This window comes from Chiloscyllium plagiosum, unplaced genomic scaffold (genome assembly GCF_037043375.1).
Source record: "Chiloscyllium plagiosum isolate Xiang-an unplaced genomic scaffold, Cpla_swu_hap1 HiC_scaffold_9, whole genome shotgun sequence".
NCBI lineage: Eukaryota > Metazoa > Chordata > Chondrichthyes > Orectolobiformes > Hemiscylliidae > Chiloscyllium > Chiloscyllium plagiosum.
The window spans coordinates 61,861,894-61,879,361 of NW_028270147.1; the positions used below are offsets into that span (position 1 = coordinate 61,861,894).

Consider the following 17,468-nt stretch of genomic DNA (forward strand, 5'->3'; position numbering starts at 1 on the left):
ACAGCCGGTCGGGGAGGTAAGTGATTGTTGCTGTGGTTCTGTTCGCCGAACTGGAAGTTTTTGTTGCAAACGTTTCGTCCCCTGTCTCGGTGACATCCTCAGTGCTTGGGATCCGCCTGTGAAGCGCTTCTGTGGTGTTTCCTCCGGCATTTATAGTGGCCTGTCCCTGCCGCTTCCGGTTGTCAGTTTCAGCTGTCCGCTGTAGTGGCCGATATATTGGGTCCAGGTCGATGTGTTTGTTGATGGAGTTTGTGGATGAGTGCCATGCTTCTAGGAATTCCATGGCTGTTCTTTGTTTGGCTTGCCCTATAATGGTAACACTACCATTATAGGGCAAGCCAAACAAAGAACAGCCAGGGAATTCCTAGAAGCATGGTACTCATCCACAAACTCCATCAACAAACACATCGACCTGGACCCAATATACCGGCCACTACAGCGGACAGCTGAAACTGACAACCGGAAGCGGCAGGGACAGGCCACTATAAAATGCCGGAGGAAACACCACAGAAGCGCTTCACAGGAGGCTCCCAAGCACTGAGGATGTCACCTAGACAAGGGACGAAACGTTTGCAACAAAAACTTCCAACTCGGCGAACAGAACCACAGCAACGAGCACCCGAGCTACAAATCTTCTCACAAACTTTGTAAGTGATTGTTATTTGAGTGGGTGTGTTCTAGACCCCAGGTCCTACAAAGTAGGGTCTCCCCCCCTCCCTCCTCCTCTAACCTAAATTAAAAGTCCACAGACTTGCCCCAAAAAGAGGATCCAAGGAAGTTCCTGTGGATTGAAGAGTGAGGCATTAGCTCAGGAGTCTTTGACAAGGAGGTTGAGTGAAGTGATTACGCCACAGTTGAAGAGGGTGAAGACATGACTGCCCAGCTGGTTCAGTGTGCTACGTGCTTGACGTGGGAGGTCAACGACTCTGGTGTGTCTGGCTCGTATAAGTGTGGAAAGTGTGTGCACGTTCAGCTACTGACAGAGCATATTGCAGCACTGATGAAAGAACCCGAGGTCCTTAGGCTCATCCTAGAGAACGAGATCTTTCTGGACAAGACCTTCAGCGAGGTTATTACACCAATCGTACCAGAAGAGAGCAGACGATGAGGAAGGCAGAGAGGAGACAGGTGCAAGAGACCCCGGGCAAGTACATGTCAGGAACAAGTTGAATCTTTTGGAAACAGTAGAGACAGATGACACTGCCAGTCCACGAGGCGGCCAGGTCTGTCAATCAAACGTTGCCGTGGAGACAGAGAGGAAGAGTCAGACATCACACAGAGTCATGGTAATAGGGGACTCCATAGCGAGAGGAACTGACCGGGGTTTTTGCGGCAGTAGACGAGACTTAAGGATGGTGTGTTGCCTTCCTGGTGCCAGGGTTAAAGACATCACAGACAGAGTGCAGGAAATCCTCAAGGACGAAGGTGAAGAGCCAGAGGTGGTGGTACATGTCGGCACAAATGATGTTGGGAAGAAGAGGAAGAACATACTACAGCGGGACTTCGGAGAACTAGGAAGAAGGCTGAAAAGCAGGACGTCCAAGGTGGTTATCTCCAGTTTGCTTCCAGTTCCTCGGACTGGTGAGGCCAGAAACAGGGAGATAATGGACTTGAACGTGTGGCTGGGAAACTGCTGCAGGAAGCAAGCTTGTAAATTCTTGGATCACTGGGGTATGTTTAGTGGTAAGCATAAATTCTACAAGACAGACTGTCTGCACCTTAATAAGTTAGGGACCAGCATTCTGGCAGGCAGGTTTGCTACTGCAACACAGCTATGTTTAAACTAAGTAGCGGGGGGGGGAACAAACTGGATGTTTAAGAAGGAAATTGGAGGGAAAGTTAGAACAAGGGAAGTTAAGAAAGACAACTGTATCAATGAAGCAGAAAACTCAGAAAGGGATCATGCTGTAAGGTTGAGTGAAAAAGGAGTTGATGGGAAGGGTGAGGGCAGTAACAAATTAAAAATACTATACATGGATGCACGAAGCATTAGAAATAAGATGGATGAGCTTGAGGCTCTTTTGGAAATTGGCAGATACGATATTGTGGGGATAACTGAGACATGGCTTCAAGTGGACAGGGCGCAGGAAATGAATATTCAAGGCTACACATGCTATCGTAAGGACAGACTAATGGGCAGAGGGAGTGGGGTGGCCATGTTGGTAAGGGATGATATTCAGTCCATTGCGTGGGGGGACCTAGAATTAGGGGATGTAAAGTCAGTGTGGTTACAGCTGAGAAATACTAAGGGTAAAAAGACCCTCTTGGAAGCTATTTACAGGCCCCCAAACAGTAGTCTGGATGTCGAATGCAAGTTAAATCAGGAGCTGAAATTGGCCTGTCGCAAAGATGTTACTACAGTTGTTATGGGGGATTTCAACATGTAGGTAGACTGGGAGAATCAGGATGGTATTGGACCTCAAGAAAGAGACTTTGTGGAATGCCTCGGAGATGGAATCTTAGAACAGCTGGTGCTGGACCCGACCAGGGAGAAGGCAATTCTGGATCTGGTATTGTGCAACGAACCAGAATTGGTCAGGGACCTCGAAGTGAAGGAGCCATTGGGAAGTAGTGACCATAATACAATAAGCTTCAATCTGAAATTTGAAAGGGAGAGGGTACAATCAGAAGTGACAATATTTCTGTTTAATAAAGGGAACTATGGAGCTATGAGGGAGGAGCTGGCCAAAGTTCAATGGTGCAATACCTTAGCAGGGATGACAGTGGAGGAACAATGGCAGATATTTCTGTGTATAATGCAGAAGTTGCAGGATCAGTTCATTCCAAGAAGGAAGAAAGATCCTAGGAGGAGGCAAGGGTGGCCATGGCTGACAAGGGAAGTTAAGAAACGTAGAAAGTTAAAAGAGAAAATGTATAACATAGCAAAGATAAGTGGGAAACGGAGGACTGGGAAGCTTTTAAAGAACAACAGAGGATTACTAAGAAGGAAATACGCAGAGAAAAAAAAGAGGTACGAAGGTAAACTGGCCAAAAATATAAAGGAGGATAGTAAAAGCTTTTTTAGATATGTGAAAGGCAAAAAAATGGTTAAGACTAAAATTAGGCCCTTGAAGACAGAAACAGGGAAATATATTACTGGGAACAAAGAAATGGCAGAAGAATTGAATTGGTACTTCAGATCTGCGTTCACTTGGGAAGACACAAGCAATCTCCCTGAGGTAACAGTGGCTGAAGGACCTGAACTTAAGGGAATTTATATTTGCCAGGAATTGGTGTTGGAGAGACTGTTAGGTCTGAAGGTTGATAAGTCCCCGGGGCCTGATGGTCTACATCCCAGGGTACTGAAGGAGGTGGCTCGAGAAATCGTGGATGCGTTGGTGTTTATTTTCCAGAGTTCAATAGATTCGGGATCAGTTCCTGCGGATTGGAGGGTGGCTAATGTTGTACCACTTTTTAAGAAAGGTGGGAGAGAGAAAACAGGAAATTATAGACCAGTTAGTCTGACCTCAATGGTGGGAAAGATGCTGGAGTCTATTATAAAGGTTGAAATTACAACACATCTGGATAGTAGTAACAGGATAGGTCAGAGTCAGCATGGACTTATGGAGGGGAAATCATGCTTGACTAACCTTCTGGAATTTTTTGAGGATGTAACTCTGAAGATGGATGAGGGAGATCCAGTAGACGTAGTGTACCTGGACTTTCAGAAAGCTTTTGATAAAGCCCCACATAGGAGGTTAGTGAGCAAAATTAGGGCGCATGGTATTGGGGGCAAAGTACTAACTTGGATTGAAAGTTGGTTGGCTGACAGGAAACAAAGAGTAGTGATAAACGGCTCCATTTCAGAATGACAGGCAGTGACCAGTGGGGTACCGCAGGAATCAGTACTGGGACCACAGCTTTTTACAATATATATTAATGATATAGAAGATAGTATTAGCAATAACATTAGCAAATTTGCTGATGATACTAAGTTGGGTGGCAGGGTGAAATGTGATGAGGATGTTAGGGGATTACAGGGTGACCTGGACAAGTTAGGTGAGTGGTCAGATGCATGGCAGATGCAGTTTAATGTGGATAAGTGTATGGTTATCCAGTTTGGTGGCAAGAAAAGAATGCAGATTACTACCTAAATGGAATCAATTTAGGTAAAGGGGCAGTACAGAGAGATCTGGGTGTTTTTGTACACCAGTCAATGAAGGTAAGCATACTGGTATAGTAGGTAATGAAGAAGGCTAATACCATGCTGGCCTTCATAACAAGAGGGATTGAGTATAGAAGCAAAGAGGTTCTTCTGCAGCTGTACAGGGCCCTGGTGAGACCACACCTGGAGTACTGTGTGCAGTTCTGGTCTCCAAATTTGAGGAAAGACGTTCTGGCTCTTGAGGGAGTGCAGCGTAGGTTCACGAGGTCAATTCCTGGAATGGCGGGATTACCTTACACTGAAAGACTGGAGCGACTGGGCTTGTATACCCTTGAGTTTAGAAGACTGAGAGGGGATCTGATTGAGACATATAAAATTATTAAAGGATTGGACACTCTGGAGGCAGGAAACATGTTTCCGCTAATGGGTGAGTGCCGAACCAGAGGACACAACTTAAAAATACGGGGTAGACCATTTAGGACAGAGATGAGGAGAAACTTCTCCACCCAGAGAGTGGTGGCTGTGTGGAATGCTCTGCCCCAGAGGGCAGTAGAGGCCCAGTCTCTGGATTCATTTAAGAAAGAGTTGGATAGAGCTCTCAAGGATAGTGGAATCAAGGGTTATGGAGATAATGCAGGAACAGGATACTGATTAAGGATGATCAGCCATGATCATATTGAATGGTAGTGCAGGCTCAAAGGGCAGAATTGCCTACTCCTGCACCTATTGTCTAAACAAAAATCTTCAAACTCAGCCACACCCCACTTCATTAAGTGTCTCTTTATATGGAGTCAGGGAAAAGCCCATTTAACACCTACTAATTGCTTTCAATGAAATACCATTAATATATGGCTATCAGTTGGGGACAAATCCCTAAGGTGTAAAACAAAGCACCTGAGATGGGTCACTATCAAATGTTCAGATATGTCCCTTTATAGCATTTACTAATTCCTGCTTCTTATAATGGAAAGGCCTCAGAAGCTCAATTTGGCATAATCCAATCATTATTGCTTGAGATACCTCATGTTTGCTCAGCATTTTGACCTTCATGGTATCACGTACAAGAGAACTTAGAACTCAAGAACATTGGAAGAACACTTTGAGTTTCTCTAGACTTACCTACATTAATAGGGGTGACAGACATCAAAGGTGACCGGAAAGTTCCAGAATTTGTGATCAGTTCTATCCAAATGAAATACTTGCGATTTAAATCAACGGAAGATATTGTGCACTGAATTATGTGATGTTGCACGCAGTCATTCATATACATTGACAAATTGCCTTCCTCCTGGTCAAAAGATCTGAAAATGACAGGAGCAAATGCAGTTAAGGTATCAATCCTTCACAAAATTGTGAAATCAAAAATGGCTTTTACTCTTCAAGATAGAAAACAATAAAATCTTAAACAAATCATCAGGCAAGATTGCACCTGTGGAGAGAAGTTGGCATTTCAGTTATGTTTTGTGTCAAACCAAAATGTTTGACTTTGTTCAAATATTTCTGATATTCACATTCAAACACAAGCAAAATCATTTGGATGATGTGAGACATGTCTGTCACTTTTTTATGAAACAGGAAAAATCAGCATTAAAAAATTAAACAAATAAAAAATTCAATGCCCCTCTTTGGTCATTCAAATAAAAATTTAAACTTGTTTTGGAGTTTTAAAGGGAAAATTATTCAAAATAAATTTGGTTTGTTTCTTAGGTTACACAAATTTTTTTAGAAAAAAACTGACTTAAATTTAACAGAAATGTCTCTATTATTCAGGGACATACAAGCTGACTGCAATTCTCAGTCTATTCCAGCCTTAATTTCTAAACTGCCCTGTTGCCCAATGATATTGTGTTCTACCACTCATTTTCCCCTTACACTACCAAAGTATACTTAATGGTTAGCAAGATCAGGTTGGTAAAATACTTTTGCTCTGACCTTCTCAAGCACCACTTATAATGGAAACCTGATGCCCACCTCACTTACACCTCAGATTTTTGATAGACTTGTTCCACTCATTTCTACCCACAATCCACTGAATTATGTAATACTGCTCATCAGCAATCAATATTGCTCCTTCTGTTAATGTCCAGTAGTAGAGGTAGTACTAGAAGGTGGCAACCTCTTTTTTTAATACAACAGAAATTAAAGTCAGCATGTGTGAAATTTCAGGCACATTCCATTACCTAGTCCGTGATGGAACATATTGAAACAGTTTTGGGAATAGCCCTCATACAATCTCTCAACCAAAGACTGGTCGCTACATGAACACAATATTTTGGCTTCCTGACGTCAAAGACTCTTGGTCAGCTAGAAAATGTCAACAAATTAGTTTACCAAGTTTTCATTTACTTACAACACATCCAGGTGGTGTATTCTATATTTTACAGACTTGCTGATTTTCCACACACTTGGCTTTAAATTACAGACAAACAGCGAAAGGTCTCCAGCAGTCCAACATTTGATGTTCATTCTGATACCTAAAAAGAATAAACTGATTAAAACAAGATCCTGTGAAAGCTAGAAATATACCAAAGGAGAAAGTGAGGACTGCAGATGCTGGAGATAGAGCTGAAAATGTGTTGCTAGAAAAGCACAGCAGGTCAGGCAGCATCCAAGGAACAGGAGAATCGACGTTTCGGGCATTCCTGAAGAAGGGCTTATGCTCGAAATGTCGATTCTCCAGTTCCTTGGATGCTGCCTGACCTGCTGCGCTTTTCCAGCAACACATTTTCAGAAATATACCAAAGTCAAGAAATATAATTTAGTAGTCTTTAAAAGATGAATTAAAGGTTTCATCAATAACTCAATGGCAAGTACACATAGCAATGGGAAACTGCACTGTGTGAAGTAAGGCTGTGCAATGTTTCATTACTAGACTGCTCAGTTTAAATAGCAGTAGGATGTTGTATTTGCATTGATTCTCCTGAACTAAAAGACAGGGTGAGAAAATAAATAACAGCTCAGCTCCTACTCCCTCTTGTGACCCTGGCACATATATATGTCGCATAAATGGAGCCCGTATCAAGTTGGACTCTCTATAATCCAAGATCAAGTAAATTTGCAGCATCCTATATATGAATTCACACATGGCACATACAGACATAAAAGTCTTACAACATGGAAACGGACTCTTCAATCCAATTTATCCGTGATGACCAGGTTTCCGAAATTGAACTAGTCCCATTTGCCTGTATTTGGCCCATAATCCTTTAAACCTTCCCTATTCATGAACCTGTCCAAATGTCTTTTAAATTTTACAATCACACTCGCCTCTATGACTTCTTTCGGCAGCTTGTTTCACGTATGCAAAACCCTCTATGTGAAAAAGTTGCCTCTCAGGTCCCGTTTAAATCTTATCCCTCTCACCTTAAACCTATGAGTAAGCAATTTGCCACAAAACTTACTTGCAAAGCATTTTGTAGTAACGGCGCTGAAGGTATCATTTTGGGTCCTAAGCTGACATCGGCCCCTATATTTAACCTCTCGTTGCTGGTGAGAAGGCATTTTGATGCGGTCCTCAATACAAATGCCTGATGGAATGTCAGGTGATCACAAATTGATTTGACTTCAGTGGTACTATTTTTGGCCTCAACGCTTTAGCAAATTTTGTACATTTGAACATGCACTTGGCAACAAGAAGGAAGCAGCTACAGAAGCACAATTTAATACCCTCATCAACTAATTTCAGGTTAGTGTTAAATGATTTTGGCCACTGCTGAGTTAACTGAAGTGTTTGGAGGTTTGTCCTGCTGAATAAAGTTGAAATGCAGAGAATGTGCATTCAAAAGCTGGGATCTCATTTCAAGGATTTTGCACAAACCACTTGCTCCCAATCTCTGGGAGTTTCTGCCTTGGGCCCCAGCTGGATATGGAGAATTAGCTAAGATGGCACAGAACATGACAAGCTACTTAAAGAGGAAGGAGGAAGGAGGTGGAGTATGGTAGAGCTCTCATGAATTGTGAAAGGCCATCTCAAACAAATCAATTCAGAAGATATGATATATTATAAAATATAGGGTTATAGGGAACTGAAGAGTCCTGCTAATGTAATAAACTATAAAACAATATTTGTCAAAAATGGAAAATAGTTAGAATTCATTCCACATGATTAATAAAAATTAATTACAAAATACTGGATTTGAACAACAGATATATATAAATAAGGTATCTTGCTCTTTGTGATTAAGCTCCTGAAGGACAGAGTACAGTCAAGCAAGAGCTGGATATCAGTGACACCCAGGACAAGCTTATGATACCCAGTTGCCCAGACTGTATATCCGGGTGTTATATACTCCTGTGAATGCGGGAACACAGAAATAAAGCTGCTAGCGAGTTTACATATTGGTTGACAATTCAGGATGTTGGTCAAGAAGCAAGATCCCTGGACTGGCAGCATGTGATTGAGAATAAAATGATCAGAGAGTAAGAAAGCGCTGTACAACTACTGTTCAGAAGTGACTCTTGCATCAGAAAATGAACATGTACTGAAGAAAGACCCTCTGATTGTGCAAGTAAATCACCTCACAGCCTCAACAGACAGACAGTGCAAGTTCAGGCCATAAATTACCTAATGAAATAAGCACTACCAAACAGTCTCAGAACAGAATTAGAAGCAAAAGTCCACATGACCCTGAAGTCTTACTAACTGCCAATAAATACAACAAGTGAGTAATATGAGAGAGAAAACAACCAGAGTTAGAGAACTGGAGAGTGTTTGAAGTTTATTCTGAGATACATAAGCTGCAGCAGACCTTGTCCCATGTATGGATTTGAACTGAAAAAGTTATTGTAGACAGCACTTATAAGGCTGAGACAAGAGAAATTCCTCGGCATTTTGAGAATTTTTGGGTGATCCAGACATTGGCCAACAGGCTCAGCTATTCTGACCAAGGTCAGAAACTCTATTTTTGACTTTGATTGGATTGTAATATACAGGCAGCACACAGGCCTGCAGCCAGGAATAATGAAGTGGGGGAACACTGTGGGTACTGTCTGGTCTGGTAGAATTGAGTTGGGGAGGGGTGGAATTAGGTCAGATCAGTGGAAGCTAACCTAGCTGTGGGAGGGTGGTTGTAAGCAGTCCTAGAGGTGTAAGGGGACAGGGGTGGTGTAGGAGAGGTGCAGGGGTATCAGGGGTGTGGGCTCAGTTGTGAATGAATTGGGCCATCAATTTAATAGTTATGTAGGAGTTAACAGTAGGTTTTTTAATCTTGTAACTTTTCCTTGGTAACCAATAAGCTGAAGTGAATCACATACCTCAGCAAACACCACCTTCAATGTCCCTTTTCAGAGGGTTCCAAACAGAGAGGAATTGCCCATCAGAACATTCAATTTGCCTGGGCAATTCCCACAGGGTCAGCTATAAAGGGAATTCTATATGGTCCCAATGCACAATTCCTGTCTACACAGAAGAAATGACACTTTGACCATCGGAATATCTGGGCCAATGGAATGTACTCATTCACAGCTGGAAAAGCAATCGCAAAAATGTGTTTTAATTTTTTTGGCCATGTATTCTCTGGAATGAAGATCAATCGACATAAAAGCTTCATTTCTGCAAAGTGATACTGTTCTGAAATAAATGTTTTGAAGCTGTCCAAAAAGGCAGCAGATGAACAAGCATTATTATAGAAACTAAACAAATGCATCCATGGAATGAATGATATTTACAAGCTATTTTCTGGTAAAATTTGTTATGTTCAACTAAAAGCAGAATACATAGTATTTTATTGGTATCATATGGGAAAACAATGGACAACAAGAGACAATCTAACCATTACCCACTGACATTCAGTGGCATTTTCATCACTGAATTCCTCCCCTTTTAAAATCCAGGAGGGTTAGCCTTGACCAAAAAATTATCTGGCCTAGCCAGATAAAAATTGTGGCTGCAAGAGCAGATCAGAAATCCTGCAGTGAATAGCTCACTTCCTTTCTTCCCTAGAGCCTATCCACCATCTATAAGGTGTGTGGTCAGGAGTGTGATGGAATACTCCCCAATTGCCCGGATGAGTGCAGCTCCAACAACATTCAACAAGCTTGATGCCATTCAACACAAAGCAGCCACTTAACTGTCAAATATATCCACAAATATTCACTCTCTCCACCACTAACACACAGTGGCAGCGGTATGTACCACTTAAAAAATGCATTGCAGAAATTCACCAACGCTTCTCATACAGCACCTTCCAAACCCATGACCACCTCCATTTGGAAGGACAAGGTCAGCACATACATGGGAACACCACCACCTGCAATTCCCCTCCATGCCACACACCATGCTGATTTTGAAATCTATCATTCCTTCAGTGTCACTGGGCTAAATTTCTGGAGTGCTCTTCTTCACAGCATCGTGGGTGTACTTATATCAAATGGTGCAGTTGTTCAACAAGACAACACACTACCACTTTCTCAATAATAACTAGAAATCCACAATAAATGCTGGCCCAGCCCACTAAACCCACATCTCGTGAATGAAAGAAAAGAAATTAATAGGAATAATACCGAGCACACTGCAACCATGAAAATGAGAGGTCAACACAAATTTTGTCTGCTGCCTGCATTAGATCAAACACATGTTGCAGCCCAACATTATCTTTTATCCAATATTGTGCCTGTTATGTATTAGCATGAATCACTAGCTTTAGAATGGGAGAAAATTGAAATATTAAACAGCCCTACTCTACTTACTGGTGTTTTGCACTGTTTCTTGAAATATGAACAGCCAGTCAATTGTAGAAATGAGATCCAACCCTACAGGAAGGAAACTTCTGGATAAGTTCTATTTTAATTTGCTATTTCAAAGCCCTGCTCCACCCTGCTCCAGAAAAGGAAAGAATTAAGTGTATGGTTTGTCTAAAACACTGAACAAGAACAAGAAAAGCCCAATTTATCTGCTGCAAACAGATAGGATCATTTGCATCTGTATTTGAATCCGTAAAGTACTAACTAATGCAAAAAATTCAAATTGAGCTTTTCGTCAGGTGTAAGAAAACCAATTAATCCCAGTTTTTAAATTCCAGTTCAGATTCATGTAAAAGCAAATCTCTATGAAAAAGGAGTATCATATTTCAAGAAGACTTTATTTAAATGTTTCACCAATGATCTGTAGCCAAATAGGGTCTATTTTTAAATATTTTATTTCTGTACAAGTCACATACTAGGAAAAAAGAAATCACAGAAACTAAGTGTAAGCTCAGTCATGTGATCCTATCATGCTGCTGTGGTCAGATCCTGCAATTTAAAACTGCAGATAAATCTTAAGTGTCACGTCACACAACACTGCTTTCAAAAAACGCTTAAAGTCTTCCAAACCAAAAAAAGTGAAATCAGAATATTAAAACAATTTATTTTAAAAGACCATTTCTTGTCTAATACACATCATAAATCTTGACAGTGAGGGGGAGTTGAAAGGCAGTAGTCTCGTCAGTTTAGATGCTGAACATATTTCTCTTGTGGTTCATGATATCATCTGACTTGTTTTATTTGTTTGGTGCCTTATGCTTTATTTACATGTGTCTATTAACCTCACTGGTTCTGAGCAAATAAATAGGCTCAATAATTTTTAGGATGGCCTTTAAACCTTTGCCAGCTCCAACTAGTTTACATCTTATCTTCAGTTTATGATATAGGCCGGGTAAATAACACATCTATCAATCAGTTTTAACTTAACCCTGATGCAAAATTTATAGAAATTCAATGAGCACTTCACACAAAAGCAAAGAGTGTGGAATCACCTTGAATAGGGATTGCTTTGCTGTAGTTTCTTTTCAAACTAGCAATGCAATGTACTGTAAATGCAAAGTGTGCATCAAATTTACATGGTTAACTTCTGAGAAGATTTTCAATTATTTTAAAAACAGCAGCTTTGTCAGTCAATTCACATCACAATAAATTTCAAATAGGGGAATCTGAAAAAATAATGAGAAAACCTTGAAATGTCACAGCAGGTAACAGAAGTTAATATTTCCAACGACTTCACACATGTCCTTCAGGAAGGAAATCTGCCGTCCTTATTATGGCCTATAGGTGACTCCCACTACAAAAAAAAATCCATTGGGATTGTAATGGTTCTAGAGAGGGTAAATAGCAATTAATAATCACTGCTAAACTAACCAGAGGTAACCCTATCCAGAGAGAATGTTTTTCTTAAATCACTATAATTGTCAAGAACTGTGAAGCAGAGGAACAGGGAGCAATGCCACAGAGCAACAACAGTTCATCTTAGTAATTCATTAAACACAAGCTGCATTTGTGTTTACTCATGGAAGGAACACATGGGTGAAGTACTGTTGATGTACTGTTCTTGGGTTTCTAAAAGACATTTGATAACGTGCCACATCAAAGAAGATTGCAGTAAACAGAAGCTCATGGTGCAGTGTCTAGCATAATGACATGTACAGAAGATTGGCTGGCTAACAGGAAACAGACAGTAAGTGTCAATGGGTCTTTTTCAAATTAGCAAAATGTAAGATTGGTGTGCCACATGGATCAGTGACATGGGATGTCAACTTTATATATAAATGATTAGGATGAAGAGATGAAGGTGATTCCAAATTTGCTCATGGCACCAAGAGATAGGTAGAAACATAAGTTGTGAAGAGGACTCAGGGAGGCTATGAAAAGATATTTCTAGATTAAGTGAGTGGGCAAAGATTTGGCAAATGGTGTACGATATGGGAAAATGTGAACTTGGCATTTTGGCAGGCAGATTAGAAAAGAAAGTGAGGACTGCAGATGCTGGAGATCAGAGCTGAAAATGTGTTGCTGGAAAAGTGGTTAGCACTGCTGCCTCACAGCTCCAGAGACCTGGGTTCAATTCCCGCCTCAGGCGACTGATTGTGTGGAGTTTGCACATTCTCCCGTGTCTGCGTGGGTTTCCTCCGGGTGCTCCGGTTTCCTCCCACAGTCCAAAGATGTGCAGGTCAGGTGAATTGGCCATGCTAAATTGTCCGTAGTGTTAGGTAAAGGGTAAATGTAGGGGGTATGGGTGGTTTGCGCTTCGGCGGGGCGGTGTGGACTTGTTGGGCCGAAGGGCCTGTTTCCACACTGTAAGTAATCTAATCTAAAAAAAAGCACAGCAGGTCAGGCAGCATCCAAGGAACAGGAGAGGAGGGGAAGAAGGGCTTATGCCCGAAACGTCGATTCTCCTGTTCCTTGGATGCTGCCCAACCTGCTGCGCTTTACCAGCAACACATTTTCAGATTAGAAAAGAAACATATATTATCTAATAAGATAAGAGCTCATGGTGTTGGAGGTAATATATGAGTTTGGATAAATGATTGACTAACAAATAGATGACAGAGAATTTGGAGAGAAATAGAGCATTTCCTGGATTGCAACTTGTAACTAGTCGTGTATCACAGGATACAGTGCCGGGGCCACAATTTTCGATATTTATTAATGCTGAAAATGTGTTGCTGGAAAAGCGCAGCAGGTCAGGCAGCATCCAAAGAGCAGGAGAATAGACTTTTCGGGCATGAGTCCTTCTTCAGGAATCAGGAATGATTCCTGAAGAAGGGCTCATGTCCGAAACGTCGGTTCTCCTGCTCCTTGGATGCTGCCTGACCTGCTGCGCTTTTCCAGCAACACATTTTCAGCTCTGATCTCCAGCATCTGCAGTACTCACTTTCTCCTATATTTATTAATGATCTGGAAGAAGCAAGTAATGTTTTTAGTCAAGTTTGGGATGACACTAAAATAGGTGGAAAGGTAAATGGTGAGGATGGTACAAAGAGTGAGGATAAAAACTTTGCAGATTAAATATAACGTGGGAAAATGTAAGGATGTGCACTTCAGCAGGAAGAATAGAGGAGCTGAATATTACTTAAATCGAGAGAGACTGCAGAACACAGGAACTAGGGAGTCTTTATTTATGACTCACAAAAGGTTAGCATTGAAGTTTGCCAGGTAACAGGGAAGGCCCATGGAATGTTGTATAAGGAGCATGAAGAATGGAGTATAAAAGTAGGGAAGTTTTGCTCAACCGATACAAGACACTAGTCAGACCGCAGCTAGAATTCTGTGAACAGTTGGAGCCCTTTATCTAATTGAAGATATGCTGGCATTGGAGGCAGCTCACAGAAGGTTCACTTGGCTGATATCCAGTATGGAGGCTTATGATGTCTTGAGTAGCTTGGGCCTGTACTCATTGGAAAATAGAAGAATGAGAGACAACCTTATTGAAACATACAATATTGTTAAGGGTTTTGACAGGGTGGATGTGGATAGATTGTTTCTCCTTCTGAGAGAACATAGAACATAGAAGAATACAGCGCAGTACAGGCCCTTCGGCCCTCGATGTTGTGCCGATCCAAGCCCACCTAACCTACACTAGCCCACTATCCTCCATATGCCTATCCAATGCCCGCTTAAATGCCCATAATGAGGGAGAATCCACCACTGCTACTGGCAGGGCATTCCATGAACTCACGACTCGCTGAGTAAAGAACCTACCCCTAACATCTGTCCTATACCTACCCCCCTTAATTTAAAGCTATGCCCCCTTGTAATAGCTGACTCCATACGTGGAAAAAGATTCTCACTGTCGACCCTATCTAAACCCCTAATCATCTTGTACACCTCTATCAAGTCACCCCTAAACCTTCTTTTCTCCAATGAAAACAACCCCAAGTGCCTCAGCCTTTCCTCTAGGATAAAAGGGCATGATTGCAGAATAAGGGATCACACATTTATGACATAGATGAGGTGGAATTTCTTCTCTCAGGAGGTTGTAAATCTGTGGAATTCGTTACCAATTCATTACCAGCTGTAAAGGCTGTGTCATAAAAGGCGGAGATGGACAGAATTTAGAATAGAGGAAATCAAGAATTATGGTGAAAAGGCAGGAAAGTGGAGTTAAGAATTATCAGATCAGCCATAATCTCTTTGAATGGTCGAGGAATCTCAATGGGCTCCATGGCCTACTTCAGCTCCAATATTTATAGCCTTATCTAAATGGAGAGAGGTTACAGAGCTCTACGATACAAAGGGATTTTGGTATCCTTGTACATGAATCATAAACAGTGAGGGTGCAGTTACAACAAGTGATTAGGAAAGCTAATAGAATATTTTTATTTATTGCAAGGTGAGTTGAATACAAAGTAGGGAGATTATGCTTCAGTTAAACAGGATGTGGAGGTGCCAGTCTTGGACTGGGGTGGACAAAATCAGAAGTCACATGACACCAGCTTATAGTCAAAACAGGTTTATTTGAAATCACAAACATTTGGAGTGCTGCTCCTTCAATTGATGAAGGAGCAGCGCTACAAAAGTTTGTGATTTCAAATAAACCTATTAGACTATAACCTGGTGTCATGTGACTTCTTACTCGTTTATACAAAGCACAGCTGAGACTGCATCTGGACTGCACAGTGTTAGTCACCTTATTTAAGGAAGGATGTAGATGCATTGAAAGCTGTTCAGAAAAAGTTTACTCAACACTTAGAATAGGTAGGTTGTCTTCCAAGAAAATATTGGACAGACTATGCTTGTATCTGCTGGAGTTTAGAAGAGTAAGACGTAACTTGATTGAACTATATAAGATGCTGACAGGTCTCAACAGGGTAGATGTGGAAAGGGCATTTCCTCTTATGGGAGTGACCTTAAAAATCAGGGGATGTCCATTCAAAACAGAGATTAGACAATTCCATTTTTTTTCTCTGAATGTGGTGTGACTTTGAAACTCTCTCTCTGAAGAGGGGGTGGAAGCAGAGTCCTTGGTGTCATAGTCATAGAGATGTACAGCACGGAAACAGACCCTTCAGTCCAACTTGTCCATGCCAACAGATATCCTAAACTAATCTAGTCCCATTTGCCAGCACTTGGCCCATATCCCTCTAAAGCCTTCCTAGTCATATATCCATCCAGATGCCTTTTAAATGTTGTAATTGTACCAGCCTCCACCACTTTCTCTCACAGCTCATTCCATACACGTATCACAGACTGCGTGAAAAAGTTGCCCCTTAGGTCCCTTTTAAGTCTTTCCCCTCTCACCCTAAACCCTTTAATTCTGGACTCCTCCACCCCAGGGAAAAGACCTTGTCTATTTACCCTATCCATGCCCCACATGATTTTTAAACCTCTAAAAGGAATATTGTAAAAATGAAGTTAGATAAATTTTTGTTAAGCAAGGAGTTGAAAGGTCATCAGAGGTAGTGAGGAATGCAAATTTCAAGTTACAATCAGATTTTATTGAATGGTGGAGCAGGTCAAGGGCTAAATAGCCTCCCGCTTCTCCTGGGTTGTATGTTCATGTGTGTATACAGAACCAGGATTTATAATTGTATAAATATTGTAAAAGATATTCACTGTTATTCAAACCTGGAAGAAGACATCAAACAAAAATGATGCACTTAAATGGATTTATGCAAAATCTTACAGTACATTAATAGTCTGCCTAAGCTAAGTAAGAGGGAAAATGCTCAAATGATTTTCTAGGATAATAACTGTACAATTTTTTTCTGTAGTTACAGATACATAATTATCCATTGACTTGCATGTATGTTACCAATTCAATAAAAATCAACTCTTCATTCTTGAAGCTTCAAATAAAAATGGATTTTGCAAGATACTAAGTGAAGTTGTAAAAGATAATTCAGAACATTATTCTAGGTTAATTTATGACTATGGAACAAAGAGGTACAACCAGTGAAACCAAAATTTATGGCTAATGTAACAAAGAATTTCTTCAAGCAAAGAGTGATTATGGCCTGGAATAGAATGGTTGGCATTATGCAGGCAAAATTCATCCATGGGTATTATGTTGATGCAACCAAAGGTATGAAGCACATGATCTGAACTGTCTCTATCATCTACTTTTCATCTTTGTGAGGTTAATTCATTTTTAAAAAGCTGGTGGAATTGCTGCTTTTACTTGGCAGAAAATCAATAGAATCCTTGATTCAAAGTTATCCACAATTGGTGATTGTGTCTTCAGCTGTCAAGACCTAAGCTCTGGAAATGTTCATTAAAAGCCTGCCTTTCATTTGCACTTTTCCCTCTTAAAATACCCCTTAAAAACTATTTCATTTAAGCTTTTCTTCACCTGCCATTATATCACAGTATGTAGTTATGTGTCAAATTTCATTCAATAACACTCCAGTGAAGCTTGAAGCTTTTCCTACATTAAATATACTAATATATTATAAGCTTTTGATATTAACAGAGTGAAAACAGGAATAATTTGTAACTCAATCTTTTTTTGAACTTTAAAAAAATTGTGACAGTTTTGAAATTACTGGGACTTTAGTGAATTGCTTTCTATAGTAATAGATTTTATGATTCAATAGCTACTGATCTTATTATAGGCCTGAAAGTGATGAATCACATTTTGTTCTGGATTGCCACTAGATTTGTTTACCAAAGC

At 40.8% G+C, this 17,468-nt stretch overlaps 1 protein-coding gene across 2 annotated transcripts in view; it reads right to left on the minus strand.

Annotated features, from left to right (window-relative positions):
* lepr (leptin receptor) overlaps positions 1-17,468 on the minus strand; it is a 126,581-nt gene that overhangs the window by 81,112 nt on the left and 28,001 nt on the right. For both annotated transcript variants that reach the window (XM_043699432.2, XM_043699431.2), the window contains exons 4-5: positions 6,456-6,579; positions 5,225-5,406 (exon numbers count right to left, since the gene is read on the minus strand). In XM_043699432.2, the coding sequence (XP_043555367.2) occupies positions 5,225-5,406; positions 6,456-6,579 (306 nt within the window). The remainder of the gene's footprint in view (positions 1-5,224; positions 5,407-6,455; positions 6,580-17,468) is intronic.